At 43.9% G+C, this 21,799-nt stretch overlaps 1 protein-coding gene across 9 annotated transcripts in view; it reads right to left on the minus strand.

Annotated features, from left to right (window-relative positions):
- The window catches only part of MITF (melanocyte inducing transcription factor), a 386,463-nt gene that overhangs the window by 363,950 nt on the left and 714 nt on the right, over positions 1-21,799 (minus strand). The window contains exon 1 of one of the 9 annotated variants that reach the window (XM_082265305.1): positions 19,219-19,624. The exons of the other annotated variants lie outside the window; for them this stretch is intronic. Within the exon in view, the coding sequence (XP_082121431.1) occupies positions 19,219-19,259 (41 nt within the window). The 5' untranslated portion in view covers positions 19,260-19,624. Of the gene's footprint in view, positions 1-19,218; positions 19,625-21,799 lie in introns of those variants that run through there. 9 annotated transcript variants of the gene reach the window in all.

Below are 21,799 nucleotides of genomic sequence, written 5' to 3' on the forward strand. Positions count from 1 at the left end.
CAGCAACACATGCAGGAACAGGGGGAAAAAAGCAGAAACAGATGGATGATTAGTTTTGCAATACCAGCCTAGCAGACACATCTGGATTAAAAGTCAGCATTCTATGCAAAACATCCCGGCAGAGCCCCCCCCCCCCCCCATCCACAATCAGTGTCACTCGTGTGGAGCCCCGCGCAGAAGGCTAAAAAAAAATTGGACACTCTGCAGACCTATTAATAGGCGGCGATCTGGATGAGCGCGCTGGAAATCTGCAGTGAAAAAAGCTGAGATATTAATCATTCTTTTTCTAGGAAGATTTTTTTTTTTTTTCTGCGGTCTGCAACTTGCATTCGCGGAGGGAAACAAAACAGAGAAGAAAGAAGTGCTGGGAACAGAATTAGTAACAGGGAAGATGTTCCACATTCTATGACTGCTGTCTATATGAGCATGGGCGGGGGAGAGGCCGCTGCTTCCTTACAAGTCAATGTCACAAGAGCAACCCCAGACCGCCAGTTTATACACAGAGGCTGCCGGCCACACCGAACGGCTTTATAGTTTGAAGGAGAACTCCGGGCAAACTGCTAAATACTCAGCTAAAATATACACTATATTGTCAAAAGTATTGGGACGCCTGCCTTTACACGCACATGAACTTTAACCGCTTCTGGACCGCAGGTCGGCCTGGCTGCATGAAATCATGTACATGTATGTGATTTTGTGCACAAGGTCTGGGGAGTGCCGCTGGTGACCCACTTCCAATGTGATTGGACACAGTGGGAGCCACTGATGAGCACTCATGAGGCTGCACTGATGGGCATTAATAGGCTGCACTGATGGGTACTGATGAGGCAGCACTGATGTGTGCTGATGAGGCTGCACTGATGGGCACTGATGAGGCTGCACTGATGGGCATTAATAGGCTGCACTGATGGGTACTGATGAGGCAGCACTGATGTGTGCTGATGAGGCTGCACTGATGGGCACTGATGAGGCTGCACTGATGGGCATTAATAGGCTGCACTGATGGGTACTGATGAGGCAGCACTGATGTGTGCTGATGAGGCTGCACTGATAAGCACTAATGAGGCAAGCCGAGAGGCCACATATTTGCGTGCCGTCAGTGCCAAGACGTTAACAATTAAGGTGCAAGGTTTGCATCTCTAGTACAGGCAAGGAAGTGAAAGGTCAAAAAACTTTAGGATTCTATCAGCAACACAGACAGTTTTACTTTCACACATGAAAAAAGTTAGGCCCCCATGGCTATAGGGAACAATGAATAAACACTGACACAGCAGGGATAGCAGTTGTTGCATTCGCTGCTGACACCGGCAGAAGGAGCCGCAACACTCACCAGAGCCCTAAGCATTGAATAAATCTGCCCAGGACTGCACTGTCAGCATCTTATATAGTAGAGAGGATGAGAATCCCCCGCCCAGATAGGAAACCTTTAATAGCCTCCCACCTTTTATCACACTACAGCATGACTGGGAAGAGCCTTGCTCAATGCACCCCTGATAATGGATACGGGATCTGTACAATCTTCTCTATAGAGAACCTGTCTATTAATAGGAGGAATGCCCAGTGCCGGGACAAGGTCATCCAGCGCCCAGGGCAAAGATGCCAAACTGCGCCCCCCATTCCCTTAGAGGTAGGGTAAGGGCGCCCCCCCCCCCCCCCATCCCTGCAATAAACCATTGCACCCAGGGCAGCCGTCCCTCCTTCCCACCCCTTTGTCCCGGCCCTGGGAATGCCTATAACTCATCTGCCCATAGTATGCAAGCACACTGCATCCACTATCCCCCATGTCTTTTGTTCAATGCCAAGCAGTCATAAACCCGCATTAATAAAGCAGGTGATAAAAAATGCATAAGATGAGACTTGCTATAAGGACGGTGACCACGGCCGAAACGCGTTAGCTGCGCGCACTGTGTATTTTAACATGTTACAAAAAAGACTTGTATTATAGAGTGCACCGGGTAGCCGGCTTATACTTACTATGGCATAAGCCGCAACTACCTGCAGTGAAAACTGCCTGTCCAACTGATCAGTAAATACAGAGATATAGGCAGCTGAAGTTATGTTCCAATCTTGACTTTTCCAGCAAAGGTCGAGCTTAAAGCCCCGTACACACGATCAGATTATCGAACAATCTGTCGTCCGTTTTTGGTGGCATGCTAGTCTGATGTGGAAAATGAAGAGGTTATTTTCATACAAATTTTCCCCATATGACAGAATTCTACTTCAGAAGTGATGTCATGTGTTGGATTGCTTTGTATGTGTTCTTTCGTCTCTGAGCATGCCTAGTCTTGCTCTTAATACGGAGTTCCGCCCTCAAATACCTTTTTTAACTAAAAATACCCCTATAATACTAATCCATCGCCCTTTACAGAACCGCTATTCTCATACTTACAAGGTGCACAGTATTGGATTTTAGTCAGAATCTTACTTTTAAAAACGCTGTCTGGGCGCGGCCATCTTGGATGTGGGCATCTGAAGCTGCAGTGTAATCTGCTGTGTCCTTCTTCCTGATTCCAGGGAGTGTTCTGGGAGTTCTTCCTGATTCCAGCCTCCTGGGGTTGATGACAAACAGCTCCCAGGATGCAATGCAAAGGTGGAAGTGATGTCGGTGGCCGTGGCCACAGAGGGGGGAGAAGGAGGAAGTACAATCAAAAATGCCCTGAAAATAAGGTAAGGGACCCCTGAAAAAAATTAAAAATGCTCAATTGTTGATCAGCATAGCGAGCACTCCAGGAATCACTAAAGTTGCAAAATAGGCCGGAACTCCGCTTTAAGATTTTTTTCCGTCAAACTGTACTAATGAGAGGAAAATCGGACGTTGTGTTGACGGACGATAAAAATGTTATAGCCTGCACATCAGGATTTTTTCAGAAGAAAAATCTGAGTCGGCTGTCGAAAGCACCATGCTAACAATCCGAAAATTGGCAGATCAGTCGTTGGACGAATTTTCCCTTCAGATTTTCTTATCGTGTGTACAGGGCTTTAGTTTTCATCAGAACTGCTCCTCCCTCCATACAAGTCTATAGGAATGCAAAAGCAGCTTGAAGCAGGGGAAATGCATGTCAGCTGCAGGTCATGTGTGCTTGTCAATGAAATCTGAAGAATCTCAAAAACAGGACGTAAGAAAAAAAAAACAATAAAAAAAGCGTTCGTTGAATTTTGCCCATCAACTTAACCACTTAAGCCCCGGAAGATTTTACCCCCTTCCTGACCAGGGCCTATTTTGCGATTCGCTACTGCGTGACTTTGCCGGATAATTGCGCGGTCATGTGACGCTGTACCTAAATGAATTTGACGTCCTTTTTTTCCCACAAACAGAGCTTTCTTTTGGTGGTATTTGATCACCTGTGAGATTTTTTGATCATGCGCTATAAACAAAAAAAGAGCGACAATTTTGCAAAAATAACAATATTTTTCACATTTTTTTATATGAAATTCCCCCCCAAAAAAAAGTAAAAATCAAAATTTTTTAACATTTTAGGCCAATTTGTTTTATGCTACATATGTTTGGTAAAAAAAAAAAAACGCAAAAAGCGAATTTTGATTGGTTTGCGCAAAAGTTATTGTGTTTACTAACTAAGGGAAAGATTTTTGTCATTTTTATTGTTTTTTTTTTTAACGAGTAATGGCGGCGATCTGCGCTTTTTTTTGCGGGACTGCGACATTGCGGCGGACAGATTGGACCCTTGACTGACATTTTTGACACTTTTGGGGGTACCAGTGACATTACTGCAGTAATCAGTGCACTGTTACTGTAAAAATGACACTGGCAGGGAAGGGGTTAACTTTATTGGAGAAGGAGGGGTTAAGTGTGTCCCTAGGGGCGTGCTTCTAACTGTGATTGGATGTGGCTTTTCATGTAACAGCAGAGATCTACGGTCCTACATAGCAGGACTGTATGATCTCTGCTGTTACACAGGGGAGAATGACAGGCGGCTGTGTTTACATTAGCCGTCTGCCTTTCTCCCGGTGTAACCAACGATCGCAGTCCGCTGGGCACACGCGCGGGGGGGGGGGGGGTCCGTGAGCAAACGGGAGCGTTTGCATCGCATACTAGCTCATTGTGAAATACTTACCTTAGAACGAGCCCCTGCCGTGCCGCCCGCTTACCTCTATGACGCCCGTTTTTCAGGATCGCGGCATCCGGCCATCTGATTGGCCGGAGCCGCGGTGATGTCACTCCCGCGCACGTGCGCGGGAGTCGAAAGTCACAGCACGGGGCTCTGAAGAAACGGCACCAGCGGCCGTTCCTTCAGAGCGCATGCGCCAGTGACGTCACTGGCTGCATGTAAGGTAAATATCTCCTAAATGGTACATGTTTAGGAGATATTTACAGTACCTATAGGTAAGTCTTATCATAGGCTTACCTATAGGTACAACTTGCAGAGGAGGGTTTACTTCCTCTTTAAGGCTGGTTCACACCCCAATCTTCGCTGTGCGTGCTTTTTCAATGCATGTGCGTTTATGTGAGTTTCCACTGAGTTTGTGGCGCATTTTTTGTAAAAATTTTTTTTATTTATTTCAATAATTATTTTTTTTCAACTAAGTTGCATTTACATGTGTTTGCACGCGTTCATGTGCATTTGCAGTGCGTTTGCATGTGTCTGCGGTGCGTTCCAGCCTAGAATAGCTCTGCTTTTAGTTTAGCACACATTACCTATGAGGACCCCTGTGGCCCGCAGTGGGGATCATCTGCACAAAGTAAAAACCAGGCGAGCCGCGGAGCCGGCCGGTTTGTTAGTTTAAGAAAGTTGGTCTTCAGGTTTTCCTGACTGATGTGGGATGTTGACTGTTATGTAATCTGCGGCTGACAATGGGATTTGCTTTGCCGCGTCAACAGATCCACTCCCTGCACTTCCACCATAGGAAAGAGACGTGTCCTCTGCGCCCCGCATTCACACACAACCTGGGATAAATTAGGGATTATAACGGAAACCCTAGACTGCAGGCTAAATGCACAGACACCATACATCCCGTCCTGACCGTGACCTGCAGGACAGGAGACCTGATTTTTCTCTGCTGCAGTTTCCTTTTCACTTACAGGTCTTGTCTCTCCCCTAGTTTGAGACTGGACTGTGAAAGAAGACGAAGGACATCTCCCTGCCACTCTGTTCTCTCCTCCTATCAGCATGCTCCTGGCACTATGGCACATTTGACTGGTTTCTTGTGCTGCTTCTTCCTGCCCAAGTTTAAGCTCTGCTTGTACAGGGACTGCAAGGGGCTAATACTAACAAGCGCGGCAGGCTGGCTCGGCTGCGTGAATCGCCGTACCCATACGTCGCTCCTCAGGAGCGAGCATGGGGGGGCGCGCGGCCACCACTTTGGTGCAACTTTTGATGCGACTTAGATCCATTGAGGGTAAAGTTGGATTAAAGTTTCACCGAACGTCCCAAAGTGGCGCTCCAAAGTCACACTTCAAATCGTGCGACTTTGGAGTCACAATAGTGTGAATGGAGGCTAATGGAGGCCATACAGGCTTTGAGAAATGATTGATTACTTTTCCATGCAGTCCTTTCCAGTTGGAATAATCGATCTATAGTCAATACCTATTCATTATATGGCGCACGCGGGAAGTGGATTTCAATAGTTAGGATATGATTGTAACTTGTAATCCTAAATAGTCGATTGAATCTCTGTTTCCGCCATATAATCTCATGATCTGATTGATGGAAATACGATTATATTCATGAACAAAGTATCTCCGTGCTGCCGATCGATACACAACTATCGATTAAAATTCCACCCAGACTCAGTTTGGTCAAATCCAATTAAAACAGAGCTCAAATGAAACAGGAAGGGGAGTTGTCTTCAGATTGTAAAACCGCACCCCGCCAAACTATGTGTGCTGTGACACCACCATGTGGTTTGATACGAGTGCGGTTACCGATTTATGGGGGCGCCATTAAGAATTAGGACCGCTGAACTGCAACCCTACCCTCAGTCTTGCGCATGTGTACAGGCTCCTCCCCTGTACTGAAATGGCTTACTCTGATTTCACTGCACACTGTGAGCTTTTCACAGTGTGCATTAAAAGCTGCAGCAAATCATACAGACCTGCCTCATTTCCTGGCTGCAGGACATCCACCATCCTCTCTAGCTCATTCCACCTCAACCTGACTTTCCCTGGCCCTGCTCTTTCATCTAGTGGATTTAGGTTCTTTCAACCACGGATCACATGTGGGCATTACCTAGAGCAGTGGCTTCCAAACTGCAGCCAGATGTGGCCCCTTTGCTTGCTTTTATCTGGCCCTTCATCCACTGACACCAGCAATGGAGCACAATTTTCCCCACTGCCACCAACAAAGGGGCACAATTCCTCTCAATGACCCCAACAATGGGGCCCAATGACACCAATGATGGAGCACAATTCCTCCCAATGACCTTAACAATGGGGTCCAATGACACCAATGATGGGGCACAATTCCTCCCAATGACACCAATGATGGGGTACAATTTCTTCTAATGACACCAATGATGGGGCACAATTCCTCACAATGACACCAATGATGGGGCACAATTCCTCCCAATGACACCAATGATGGGGTACAATTTCTTCTAATGACACCAATGATGGGGCACAATTCCTCCCAATGACCCCAACAATGGGGCCCGATGACACGAATGATGGGCACAATTCCTCCCAATGACCCCAACAATGAGGCCCAATGACACCAATAATGGGGCACAATTCCTCCTAATGACACCAGTGATGGGGCACATTACCTTCTGATGACACCAATGATGGGACACAATTCCTCCCAATGACCCCAGCAATGGGGCCCGATGACACCAATGATGGGCACAATTCCTCCCAATGACCCCAACAATGAGGCCCAATGACACCAATAATGGGGCACAATTCCTCCTAATGACACCAGTAATGGGGCACATTACCTTCTGATGACACCAATGATGGGGCACCATTCCTCCCAATGACACCAATGATGGGGCACAATTCCTCCCAATGGCACTAATGATGGGGCACAATTCCTCCTGAAGACACCAATGATGAGGCACCATTCCTCCCAATGATGAGGCACAATTCCTTCCAATGATACCAACGATGGGGCACCATTCCTCCCAATGACACCAAAGATGGGGCATTGTTTACTCCCTCTGATGCCGGGGGAATTTTCTACTCCCAATGGCCACAGTCCGGCCCCCCTAAAATCTGAAGGATGGTAAACTAGACCTTTATTTAAAAGTTTGGAGACCCCTGACCCAGAGCACTCAGCATGCAAATACAGCCTACCTAGAAACGCCCACTCCTCCATACTGACATCCACTCATCAAGGCATTTTTGAAATTTGCATAACTCCTCCCAAGAGCAACCCACTGCTTGTATCATGGTGTTTCCAGAAGGCCCTGCTGACCCCTCCCACCAGCCACAATGTGCATGCATTAGATAGAGAACCAATGAGACCAAGTAATGAAATAGACAGGGCCTAATATAAATTATGGAGCATGAACAGATTGAACATTGTCATTAGCATGTTAACAAGGAGGAAGGTAACATTTAAACAGATTTAATGTCAGTATTTGGATTGCTTCTAGTCCAAAGATCAATGAACCAGTGATTGCTTCATTCAACTTACAAAGAGAAAAAAAAACACAAATTGACTAATTAATCGAACGAATAAACATATTATCATAAAGGATGGAAAATCATTATCATCCGAGGATGGTTAGTGAGAACTGTTATGGATCTGGTGGGCAGGGATGTTGCAGTGACATCACTTTGGCAGCACATGCCATCGGAATGTCGCAGATTCCATGGAGAGGAATTTGGTTCTTGCACAGCGATCGTATTTTAAAGATTCATTAATATTTTTAAACTGAGATGTCCTTTGTATGAAATGACGATCCCCCTGCCTATGGCCAGCCTGAGCCCCCCATGTGGAGGAATCAGAGGAGATCTGGCAGGCTGCACATGTCATCAGCAGAAGAGAGAACGCTGTGACACCGCCGAGGCACTACTGCAGATCACTTGTAAAGAATTGCATGGCCGGGTTTGCATGCCTCATTGATAGAATAGTTTCAGCTAAACTGAATACAGGCTGAGCTCTGACAATGGCTTCCTATGGGCTGCAGCACAGCTTAGGAGAAAGGGCACGAGGGGAAAGTGTTAAAGGATCCCGTCACAGAGCTGCCATTACTTATAAACCTGGAGGTGCAGGTTCCAGAGCTGTCCCTCTTAGGGGGCTTTCATATTGGTGGTGGTGTGTGGTGCCCTCTGAAGAGGGATCCACATTCAGATTGCTTTTCAGAAGTAATTTGACCCTATAATGCTGCTTTACCACGTAGAGTTGCATGGTTCTGGATAAAATGAGAATCACAATTTCTTTGCTTAGAATAAAGATCACAATTCTCTCACAATTCTCAGCGTAACATCATCCTTACATTATACAAAAATAACTGGGCTAACTTTACTGTTTAGTTTTTTTTTTTTAATTCATTAAAGTGTATTTTTTCCCAAAAAACTGAGTTTGTAAGACTTCTGGGCAAATACAGTGTGACATAAAAGATTGCAACGATCGCCATTTTATTCTTTAGGGGTCTCTGCTAATAAAAATATATATAATGTTTCGGGGGTTCTAAGTAATTTCTAGCAGAAAATACTGATTTTAACTTTTTACGCAACAAGTGTCAGAAAAAGGCTTAGGTGTACGTTTAATAAAGGGTGTTAAGCAGGTGTTAGGCCTTATCATAGAGAATCAGGGTGGTAATTTCCTAAGAGGTGTTTAATAAACTGTGTTACCTAAGGTAAGAACCAAATATCTCCTCTCCTCGCTGCACTGTGCTGTCTCTGTGTTAGCTACAGTGTTAGTATAGGAATGTTTACAGGGCTTTATTTCTCAGAGAATAGGTGCAGAAACTCCCCCTTCTAAGTTACTTTGTGTCTCCACCCCCTACCCACCTCTTAGCGCTAACCATCGGTTCCACCCCTACCCACCTCCGAGCACCGACCCTTGAATCCACCCCCTACCCAGCTTCCAGTACAGTCTCTTTTAGAGAATATAGAGCCAAGCATAATTTTGTAGTGGAATGTATGGAATTTGGTTATGATAACAAGAAAAGCAATAAAATACATCCCCCAGCAGCAACAAAATATCTCCCAGCAGCCAACATCAATAGACTCTCTAGCAGCCAGCAACAGTAGACCCCTCCCTAAACAGTAGATCCCTTCCAGCAACAATTAACCCCCAGTATCAAAAGATCCTCCACCAGCAACAATAGATTGCCGTGCAAAAATAGATCCCCTCCAGCATCAATAGATCCCCCAGCAGCCAGCATCAGTAGACCCTCCAGCACCCCTTGCCATGGCATACATTCAGTGCTGGAGGTGCCGGAACTGCATTCCGCCGCGTTCCCGCTGAAAAAAAGCCCTGGGAATGTACCTGTTTAACCACTTTAGGACCACTTACTGTGCTGCTACTGCGGCAGTGCGGCTCCCCTGGGTCCAGCGACGTAGACCTACATCGCTGGACTCCTAGTGGTCTCGGCGGCGCGCACACGCTGCCGGAGGCTCGCTCCCGCTGTGTTTAGACACATTGGTAGTCGGGCCGGAGGAGGAGAGGTGTGGGGAAAGTGTGAGAAGATCCGCCTGCTTGTGTAAACAAAGCGGGCGGATCTTCTCTGTGACAGACAGGGAGAGATCACAGGATTCAGCATAGCTGAACCTGCGATCTGTGTCTGTGTCACACAATCCCCTCCCCCCACACACGTCAGTAAGCATGAGGCATACATTTAACCCCTTGATCACCAACAGTGTTAACCCCTTCCCTGCCAGTGTCATTATTACAGTAACAGTGCATATTTATAGCATTGATTACTGTAGTAATGTCACTGGTCCCCCCAAAAGTGGCAAAAATGTCAGTCAGAGGTCCTATCTGTCTGCCGCAATGTCACAGTCCCGCAAAAAAAAAACGCAAATCGCTGCCATTACTAGTAAAAAAAAACAATAAAAATGACATTTATTTTTTTTCCGTGGTTAGTAAATGGGATAACTTTTGCGCAAACCAATCAAAATACGCTTATTGCAATTTTTTTTACCAAAAATATGTAGCAGAAAACAAATTGGCCTAAAACGTTAAAAAATTTTGATTTTTACATTTTTTTTGGGAATGTTATATAGCAGAAAGTGAAAAATATTGTTTTTTTTTCAAAATTGTCGCCCTTTTTTTTCAAAAATTTAAAATCGCTAAAATCGCACAGGTGATCAAATACCACCAAAATAAAGCTCTATTTGTGGGGAAAAAAAGGACGTAAATTTCATTTGGGTACAGTGTCGCACGACCGCACAATTGTCCGTTAAATTAACGCAGTGCCGAATCGCAAAATATGGCCTGGTCAGGAAGGGGGTAAAATCTTCCGGTCTTAAAGTGGATAAAAATACGCTCATCGAGAATTTTTTTGTCAAAGACATGTAGCTAAATCCATTTTGGCCTAAATATATGACAAAAATTGAATATATTGGATATTTATTAACTGTCAAAGTAGAAAATGTCAATTTTTTTATTAATATAACAAAAAATAAAAAGCGCAGAGGTGATCAAATACCACCAAAAGAAAGCTCTATTTGTGGGGAAAAAGAAAGACGTGAAATCCGGACGGATGGAAACCCTATTTTCCATCCGTCTGGAGGATTGGATCAAATGAAAACGGACAAGTGGTCAGTTTTAATCCGATCTCCTATAGAGGAGAGCGGGATCTGACAGCTCCATCTCTGCAAAGTAAGCAGAGATGGAGCTGTCATCCGCCTGCTCAGTGGGAATCGGCAGATCAATCCCCGCTGAGCAAATAAGGGTCCGTCGGGTGCACCGCCTATGTGAAAGGGGCCTTAAGAGAATGCTGATAATGCAAGAATTAACCCCATTTATTAAACGATTTTGCCGCTATTTCGGGAAAGTGCTTGTACCGGAGTGATGCCTGCAGCTAGAGGCATCACCCCGGTACCGGTGTCCATTGGCGTTTTGAATGCTTTTAAGTGTAGAGGAGGGGTTCGGGGTCTTTCAGACCCCCAGATCCCTCCACAGAATATCTGTCAAAAAAAAAACATTTAATGCACGAAAATATCGGCCAATATTGGGCGAAACCGATATGCGATGACCAAAATATCGGTATCGGCAATAAAAAAGCAATATCGGTCGATCACTTATTTGGAGGCTCTTTTTGACAGCTGTAAGTGATCAGAGAACAGCTCTGTAAGGCCCTGTTCACACCCGAGCGTATTTCAGCTCGTAAAACGCTCATCTCTGAAGTCTCAAAACGCCCAACAATCAAAATCCCATACATTTCAATGGCCTCTGTTCACATCTGAGCTTTTTGTCGCCTGGAGCGAAACCCCTGAAGCTCAAAAAAGTGCATGAGCTTCTTTTTGGGCAGATTACCAGCGTTTTGAAAGATGTCAATAATTGCCCCCAAACACCTGCAAAAAACACCTGAAAAAATGCCAATAGTGATTTTTTAACAATTAATCGTGCAGCTCTATTACCACGTCATCATTGTGCGCACTGCTCACGGTTGCGCCGCAGCCCTGTTGAACTCAATTGGCGAGTTTTGACAGCACATGGTAACGCTCCAAATATGCTGGATTTTCTCTATCAAAAAAAAATGCCTCTAACGTTGCGTATGTATGCACATAAATACACGCATCGTGCGTTCATCATAAATGCATTCTACTGGCCAGAATATTGGTTTATTCTGACCATGGGAATAAATTTACTCACATACACGTGCACTTATGCGCGTTTAGGTGCACGTACAAAACGCTGATACCCTGCACTGCAAACACAGGTACACCATCTGTGCTCACAACGCCTCCAGGCAATGGCATTCTACAAAAAATTGACAGCGCTACAGACTGAAAAGGAAAAGTGAATTTTAGTAACATTCAATTATAATATGACTCGTGTTGCAATTGTACAATATATATGATTTTGTTTTATTATTATTATTTTTTTATATTTTTTTTACCATTAAATGGATTTACTATTTTTGAAATATATCACTCTGCATAATGAATCTATATAATATATGAGTTTCACTTTTTCAATTGAATTAATTAAAAAAAAAAACAATTTTTTAAGATATTCAAATTTTATAAGATGCACCTGTATATGATTTTGTTATATTATTTTTTTTTATTTTAATTTAGTATTTTTTCCCCATAAAAATGGAGTTACGGTCTACGTTTCCTGAAGTTGGGCTTTTGATTATGGCATACACATTTATTTTATAACATCAGCATTTTAATAACCAGGGCTTTTTTCCTCATAGAATAGGTACAGGTATTCTCTCCACCCTGACCTACCTCTGAGCACCATCCCTTGTCTCCGCCCCCTATCAACCTCCTAGTACCGCTCCTTTTAGAGAATATAGAGCCAAGTATTAATTAGTCGTGTTAGGTAATTTGTTAATAATAATAGACCCCAGCAACAACAGATCCTTCCCAGCATCCATAACCCCCCTGCAACAATAGACCCCCCCCCAGGAACAAAACACGCCCTCCAGCAACAATAGTTCTGTCTCAGCAACAAAAGACCCCTGCTTGCAGCAATAATTCACCCAGCAGCCAACATCAATAGACCTCAACATGGCATACCCCCCCCCCAACAACATAATAACTGCAGAGCACAAGATCCCCTATCAACATCAATAGATCCCCCACAAAGATAGATCCCTCCAGCAACTTTACACCCCCCCCCCCAGTAACACTACAACCACCAGCTACAATAGATCCTCAGCAGTCAGCATCAATAAATCCTTCAGTACACCCCAGCACACCTTGCAATTCAATTCAGTGCCCGGAACTGCGTCCCCCCCCCCCCCGTTTCTCCGTGTTCCCCTGCGTTCCCGCTGAAAAAAAAGTGCTGCTAATAACAAAACAAACAATAGTTATTACTGACAATAATTAAATTGTATTGTAACTCTAATGTCTGCCTTCATTGTGTAAGTGCTGCACAAACTGTTGGCACTATATAAATACTGTATTATAATAATAATAATAATATCTAATATAAGCTTACTTTCTAATCTCCTTTCGTGATGCTTCCTTTGTTCTGCCATCTCTTTCCAGATCTTCCTGGACACCCTGCATGCTTTGCAGCTTCTCCTCAACTTCTAAGGACTACATATCCCATGGTACCTTGCTGCAAACCATGATTCCTGTACTGACTCCGCCTCCTGAAGCTCCTCCTCTCCGCACCTCTGTAGTTCAGAAGGCAGGATCTGTGAAATGTGTGACACAGCAGTGTCTATACACAGGGCATAGTGACTACGTGTCACAGAATTCCAGGAGGGAAATGTGTGGGGATCTTCACAAAGTAAGTTTACAAACTTCAAGATCATTCAAATAGGAGTAGACTAAAAATAATTAAAATATAATGTAGAAATGAACATAAGATTTTATATTTTGATCATAGAGACACTCTAATGGCCAGTTCACACCATAGAAACGCAGTTCGAATGCACTTCAGATGCTTTTCTGCATGTGCGTTTTTGATGCGTTCCAGTGCGTTTTTGATGCAGTTCAGTGCATTTTTCCACCTAGTTTTTCCTAACCTTAAATAAGGACATGTGTGTTCCAGTGCATTAAGGCCCCTTTCACACTTGTGCAACTTGTCCTGCGACTTAGGACTACAAAGTCACATGACAAGTCATACTCCATGATTTCCAATGAGTACCGATCATATTTGTGCGACTTCAAGTCGCAAGGACTTCAAAGTAGTCCCTGCACTATTTTGGGCCAATTTTAATGCGTTTTGAGGTCCATAGACATAGGCATTGCTGCAAGTCCAGCCAAAACCACAGGAAAAATCACATCAAAATCGTTGCATAAGTGTGAAAGGGGCCTTAGGTGCGCTCCGGTGAGTTTCTGATGCGTTTTACTGCGTTCCAGTACCGTCCGGTGCATGCTTTTTTTTCTGGAACTGGAACACACTGGAACTGACTGCACTGGTGTGAACGACGCCATTAAAAACCATGTAACCTGCTATCCATGCTTTTTTGGATGCAGGAAAAAAACGCATTGGACTGCATGTGGTGTGAACCGACCCTTAAGTATATTCCAAGCCAGATTTTTTTTTGTTTTGGATAGAGAAGGGAATGGTAAAACCACTGTGAGTTTTTTTTTTCCATCTGTGTCCCACTGGGGAAAATTTCTTGAACTTCCTGTCCTGTAAATGCCATAGGAAGTAAGAAGAAAGGAAGGAAGAAAGGAAATGATGTAAAATCTCCTTTTAGGCAGCTGTCCCCACAACAAGTGTCCCCATAGAAACAAATTCCCATTTATTCCACTGATAATCAAAATTTGGGACTTTTTTTCCCCCACTATTTCCATCCTGTGGGGGTCAGCAGGACAAATAGAGAAATAAAATATGTTTAATGGGGACACAGACAGCAATAAAAAACCTCAGTAAGGCTCGGTTCACATATATGCGAGTTGGATGCGTTTTTAACCACATCCAATTCCCATAGCGTGAATTGGACCGGCTTTCAATGGAGCCAGTTCGCACATGTGCGGGGCGGCCATGGTGCCGTCTTATAAAGGGTCCTGTGCAATTTTGGGTCTGGTACAGGTGCGATTTCAGGTAGAAAATGCTGCGGCATCCAACACTAAAGAAAAACGTTTCGCCTTTAGTTATACATTAACCACTTTACAAACGCACGTTATACTGCGGCAGGCAGTCGTTCCTGCGCAAACCACTGTAGGTATACGTTGCTTGCGTGCAGGGAGCTAGGGGACGAGCGCGCGCCGCCGGCAGTGGGGACTCCGATGCACGGGCCCGGCAGCTCCGATTGCCGCCTCACACCCGCAATCGCTCCCCGCTGAGAGAGAAGAATGGGCAGCTGTTGTAAACACAGCCGACCGTTCTTCTCCCTGCAATGATCACAGAGCCCCTGTGATCCTTCTATATAGGATCACATGTCTCTATGGTCATTTCACAAGCCACACCCCCCTCACAGTTAGAATCACTCCCCTAGGCTCACATTTAACCCCTTGATCACCCACAGGGTTAACCCCTTCCCTGCCAGTGTCATTATTACAGTAACAGTGCATGTTTTTAGCACTAATTACTGTAGTAATGTCACTGGTCCCCCCAAAAGTGTAAAAAATGTCAGTTAGGGGTCCGATCTGTCGCCACCATTACTAGTAAAAAAAATAAAAATAAAATAACATAAATCTTTCCCGTAGTTAGTAGACACGATACATTTTGGGCAAACCAATCAAAATACGCTTTTTGCAATTTTTTTTTTTTTTAAATATGTAGCAGAAAACAAATTGACCTAAAATGTTATAACATTTTATTTTTTAAATGTTTTTCTTTATAGCAGAATGTGAAAAATATTGGTTTTTTTTTTCAGAATTGTCGCTCTGTTTTTGTTTATAGAGCAAAAAATAAAAATCGCAGAGGTGATCAAATACCACCAAAAGAAAGCTCTGTTTGTGGGAAAAAAAGGACATCAGTTGTATTTGGGTACAGCGTTGCACGACTGCGCAATTGTCCGTTAAAGAACGCAGTGCCGAATCACAAAATAGGGCCTGGTCATTAAGGGGGGAAATCTTCCGGTCCAGAAGTGGTTAAGTATTAGGATGGGTATGCGCCAAAACAGTTGCACCATGTACACCAAAAACATAGCAAAAGCCAGCACACCGGGGTCACGTCCAGACATTTTACTTTTTTTTGTCATGGGACTTCAATAAATCTTTTGGACATAATCCTGGTGTACAGGCTTTTGCTATTAATTAGCAATAAAAAAAAAAAAAAACTGACAGAGGTTCTAACCCCCCTCACCACTCTAAACTAAAAAAAAATTGGCTTTAGATGCACATTGAGTCAAGACAGTGAAAGCTGAATTCTAAGTGGTTGCTTCATGTTACTGCCCTGCATGCCTATGCTGCTAATATCAGTGTAATATCTATCTGATAATCAATGATCAATGATAATCAATCTCAAAGTTTATAAAAAGCACCATAAAAACACTGGATGACACAGATAACAACATTTGTAATCGATGATAATTTGGAGGGAAAGTAGATCTAAAGGCATTTTTTTTTTCATTTTGGATAACCCCTATAACCCCCATCTGTGTCCCATGGTAGAAATTTCCCATAGCCAAAACAGAAAGTGAGGGGAAGTCCCTCCAGAGTGAGGGAATTTCCAAAAGTAGTGTCCCCATTGGAAGATATCCCCCTTATTCCTGTTCTGGTGACAACCAAAACTGTTGGATTTTCTTTCACTTTCACTCTGGGTGATAATGGTAAACAGGACACAGATAGAGGGCGAATCTCCCTAATGGGGGCACAAATAGCAAAAAAAAAAAACAGGGAGGTGTTACAATCCATCTCCCCTCTATCCAAAACTAAATTCTGCCTTCATTTTTTTTAATGATCTAAAAAATGAGTTTTAAGCTGAAAACCTATGTAAACCCAGTTATTACCTTGTAGAAGTATCATTGACATCATCACTGTGCTGTACATAGCCTGCACAGAGAGCAGAGATGTGAGAGAGGCCCAGCAGGCTCCACCCACTACAGGTTGCCTGCAGAAAACTACAGGAGGGGGCGGAGACAAGACCAGCCATCCTGCACAATAAGAGAGAGCAGCAGTGAGCAGTCTTTAATACAGGAAGTCAAAGTCTCACACTAGATTGCTGCACAGGTTTGGAAGAAATACACAAAGCACGCCAAGATTCATAGAAGAATACAAAGGACTCTTATATTCTGACAGTATTTTCTTCTCCTTGCGTTTAACCACGTTCAGTATAGTTCATATTCCCATCGCAAAGTTGTGGGTGCTGCAGCGATCACCAGCTGGACACTGGATCAATCACCCTTACATACATATTCACCAGCACACCATGGATCTTGCACAGCAGACTGAATAAACTTTTTATTGGAAAAAGGATCACATTAGGATAGGTGCAACGTTTCGGAGTTGCACAGGACCCCTTCGTCACATGCCTGAGGAAGGGGTCCTGCGCCACTCAGAAACGTTGCACCGATCTTAATGTGATCCTTTTTGCAAAAAAAAGTTTATTCGGTCTTCTGTGCAAGATCCATGGTGTGCTGGTGAATATGTATGTAACCGCGCCCAGTGACTTACCAGTACCTCGCTCGCAGTGACGTACCAGTACCTCGCTCGCAGTGACGTACCAGTACCTCGCTCGCAGTGAAGTACGAGTACCTCGCTCGCAGTGACGTACCAGTACCTCGCTCGCAGTGACGTACGAGTACCTCGCTCGCAGTGACGTACCAGTACCTCGCTCGCAGTGACGTACCAGTACCTCGCTCGCAGTGACGTACCAGTACCTCGCTCGCAGTGACGTACCAGTACCTTGCTCGCAGTGACGTACCAGTACCTCGCTCGCAGTGACGTACCAGTACCTCGCTGTATAGGAGGCGTGATATCTCGGTCATCACTGCAGGTGCAATTCAAAGGAGTTTGACTGGCAGCGGGGAGACAATAAGTCACCTCCTCACCACCTGTGTTAATCCCCATTATTAAGCTCGGGGGGGTGGAGCTAAACCCGTTGGGGGCGTGGCCTGCCTGGAATCCAGGCTGAGATTGTCACTCTCATCACCATCGTAGGATAACATGGACGTGCGGCATTCGGGATCACTTTCTTCTCCCTTGTGTTATTCCTGCGAATGCCGAAACCCCCCTCCCCCCCCCCCCCCGGTGCACTTGGTCGGGTCACCTTGAGCCGCTGAACGCAGCAGGATGGAAAACTTTTGCAGTGACTGCAAAGGAAATGATCACAACTGTAGTCAATGAACACCCCATCTTTGAGGCTTATAGGGGGCGGAAAAAATGTGGTTCAACCATGTGTTTATACTGACCCCCAACTGCAAGTCTAAACAAACCCTAAGGCTAGGCTCACATATGTGTGGGTTACATATGCGCATAATCGCACATATTTCGGACCTGCACGGGAATGCACAGTTTTTAGCAGATGCATGGGGGTGCCTTTAAAGGAGAAGGATCACAGGAGTGCAACCCGTTCTGTGCTCCTGTGACCCGTTTACAACAGGTTGAAGGCCACTGTCAGCTGACGTCACAGAGCCGGTCAAGGCTGGGGAAAGACTGTGACCAGTGAGCGCATGGGGGGGGGGGGGGGGCTGAGTAGAGAGCCGGTCACCAACTCTCTGGTTACAGAGCACTGTGAACTGAGCGATCGGTGGTCTTTGATCGCTCAGTCTTAGAGTCAGCGGGGGACAAATGCAGCATTGGAATGATGCTGCATCCACCTGGGTAAATATGAATTAAAAAAAAGACGAAAACTTCTCATTTAATTCTTAATGGCACCCCCACGCATCGGCACCCAGGCACGGAACCACCTGGTGCAGTAGCACCATGCAGTTCTACATGACGCCTTCTTACAAAAGGGTCAGGGACTTCTTTCCCCGTGTTTCCCCTGAGTACAGCAGCCTATTCAAATGACTGGGCTGGTGTACCTGCAACCTGCGCATGCACAAGTTTGAACCTAGACTCAGGATGGGCAATAGGCTGATTTTGATAGCATGGTAAAGCTACTAAAACGCTCTTGATGAATCATTAGCGATCACTGCACATAAAGCTGCATGTTGTAGCAATTCATAGAACACATTTGATTAGTGATTAATGGCTTCTATTTGCTACATTTGATTGTTTTCTATGTGTAGTGTTCGATCAGTGATCAGTACTGAATAATGAGGAATGGTCATGGGTGCACTACCACAAATCTCCTGTAGGGGCTGGGAAGTCTCACCAAGGGGCACACAGGTGACTCCTAAAACCTAACAAAGTACACATTCCCACTAGTTCAAACAAAAGGGTTCTCCTTTAATACTCATAGATAGATAAGAATGTATAGACTTCAGTAGAACAGAAGACAACCAGTACTAAGTTTGTATAGCGGGGGAGCAGTATTTTCTAGCACAAGACAACCAACTTCTATCATTTTCCTCCAAAGGCAGCTAACAGATGAGCAGACGGCACAGCACGGTGGCATAAAAGACTGATATTTCATAACACGTGTTGAGGTTTTCTCATACATTCCTCTGATTGTCTTTAGTAGCGCTTTCCCACAAAGCAATTGTATTTTTTTTTTCTTTTAAAGGGAACCTGTCTTTTAAAATTCCTTTGTTTCTAATAGAGGAAAGGAGCACAAGGTGCCTACAAGTACCCTAGACTAGACAAAGTAACAAGTTTGCTATAAAGCCAATACAAACACATACTTGCTTGCACATGCTCCAAAGTCTCTCCAATCTTCCTCCATAGCTCATCCAATTTGGGTAATTCTGGGTAATGGGAATCACAGGGCACTACTGTCTGTATTCCATAATATAGGATTCCTGAGTGGTCAACTGTCAATCCTTGGGTAGCCTGTATTCAATACCATAGGATTCCTGAGTGGTCAACTGTTAAGCTTTGTGTAGCCTGCTTTCCATAATATAAAACTCCTTAGTGGTCAACTGTCAATACTTGGGCTGCCTCATTTCCATAAAGTAAGACTCCTGAGTGATCAACTGTCAATCCTTGGGTAGCCTGCCTTCCATAGCTTAGGACTCCTGAGTGGTAAGCTTTCAAGCCTCATGTAGCCTGCTCATATGTGCCTGCTACTTTTCCCAATCCAAGCAGGTAATAGTTAACTTTCAACAAACCTTCTTCCTTTGCTCAAACCAATTAGAGTACCTTAACGGCCAACACCAGCCCTCTTATTGGTTGTGTGGTGGTGGGGGTGGGAGGTGTGGCAGAACTCCAAGGAGGAGCTAAAGCTGAGTCATCAGGTACATTATACAGACATGACAGGTTCACTTTAAGGGCAATTAACTGTGAATTACTGATAAAATTTTAAACAAAGGCAGGGAGTAAATCATCAATATTATTTTGCCATGGAATCTGCTAGCATTACCATACACACAACTTATTAAGATGCTAGAAGTCCACATCTAACCTAGGAAGCATTAGCTGTCCTACAGAACAACGACCCAAGCCAGATGTCCCACAGCAGAACAAAGATTTGCAACGTCAGAACTTCACGTCACAGCTTGAGGTGACCAAACAGCAACCCGATTTCACAAGAAATAATTTAACTGACAATAATGCCGAGGCAGCAATTAATCTGCAAGCTAACCTTGAATACCAACTAGAATTCTGAATAGAACTAGGCATTTCATAGCACTAAAAAGCATTCATTATCACCGTACATAGCAGAACATTCTATTTTGTAATGAGCGTCAAAGAGCCCATAGTTCCCCTAGCTAGTAATACATTCCAGCAACCTATTTCCCTGCAAAGTTCTAGACTGCAAAGTAGCCTAGAATGGCCCAGACTCGAAAAATTTAGAGGAGCCATTAATATGATGTACTTAGGTTTCAAGGACAAGCATAGGGTAACCCAAATTTTTCACATTTTTCAGATCAAGTTGGTATACTGGAGAACGATATTTCCAAATGCACAGAGAGCTTCCTGTCTTGTAGGCTTATAAGAGAACATTGGCAACTGTCATTTAACTACCTCTTCACGGCTAATGAGAACTGAACAGTAAAGTTACATCAATATCAAAGGTCTCCAAGCTGATATACTTGGGTTTTGAGAACATTCGTAGGTTAACCTAAATATTTCAAATCAATTAGGTCTACTGGAGAACGATATTTCCAAATGCACAGCAAACTTCCTGCCTTGTAAGTGAACACTGGCAACTGTCATTTACCTACCTCTTCACAGCTAATGAGGGATAAACAGTAAAGTTGCATCAACGTCAAAGGACTTGTCGAAATGAAAGGGCAACCAACTCAACGTACTTTGGTTTTTGAGAACATTTGTAGCTTAACTTATATTTCCAGGTATTTCAAATCAAGTTGAGATACTGGAGAAAAGTATTTCCAAATGCAAAGTGACCTTTCTGTCTTGTGAGAGAACACTGGCAACTGTCATTTAAACACCTCTTGACACCCAATGTGTGCTGTACAGTAAAATTACATTAATGTCAAAGGACTCGGGTATGAGAACATTTGTAGGTTTAACCTACATTTTTAAGGTATTTCAAATCAAGTTGAGATACTAGAGAACAATATTTCAAAATGCACAGTGGCCTTCCTGTCTTGTAGTCTTGTGAGAGAAAACTGCCAACTGTCATTTAAACACCTCTTGACACCCAATGTGTGCTATACAGTAAAATTACATCAATGTCAAAGGACTCGGGTATGAGAACATTTGTAGGTTAACCTAAATTTTTCAGGTATTTCAAATAAAGTTGAGATACTAGAGAACAATATTTCAAAATGCACAGTGGACTTCCTGTCTTGTAGTCTTATAAGAGAACACTGCCAACTGTCATTTAGCGACCTCTTGACAGCCAATGTGTGCTATACAGTAAAGTTACATCAATGTCAAAGGTCTCGTAAAATTAAAAGACCATCAAATCAACGTACTTGGATTTTAAGATTTTCCATTTTTTGTTCAGGGTGATCAGAAATATAAAATCAAGTTGGAATACTTGAGAACAATATTTGCAAATGTACAGTGAACTTCCTGTCTTGCAACTGTCATTTAACTACCTCCCGACAGTGAATGAGAGCCTCAGTAAAGTTACATCAATGTCAAAGGATTTTTAGAACTGAAAAGGCCACTAAATTGACGTTTTTGGGATTTGAGAAAATTTGTAGGTTTACCTAAATTTTTCAAATATTCTAAAGCAATTTGGTCTATTGAAGAACATTTTTTGCAAATGCACAGCTGACTTTCTGCCTTGTAGTCCTATAAGAGAACATAGGCAACTGTCGTTTACCTACCTCTTGACAGCTAATAAGAGCT

Source organism: Pelophylax lessonae (assembly GCF_965119305.1).
Source record: "Pelophylax lessonae genome assembly, chromosome: 8".
Classification (NCBI taxonomy): Eukaryota; Metazoa; Chordata; class Amphibia; order Anura; family Ranidae; genus Pelophylax; species Pelophylax lessonae.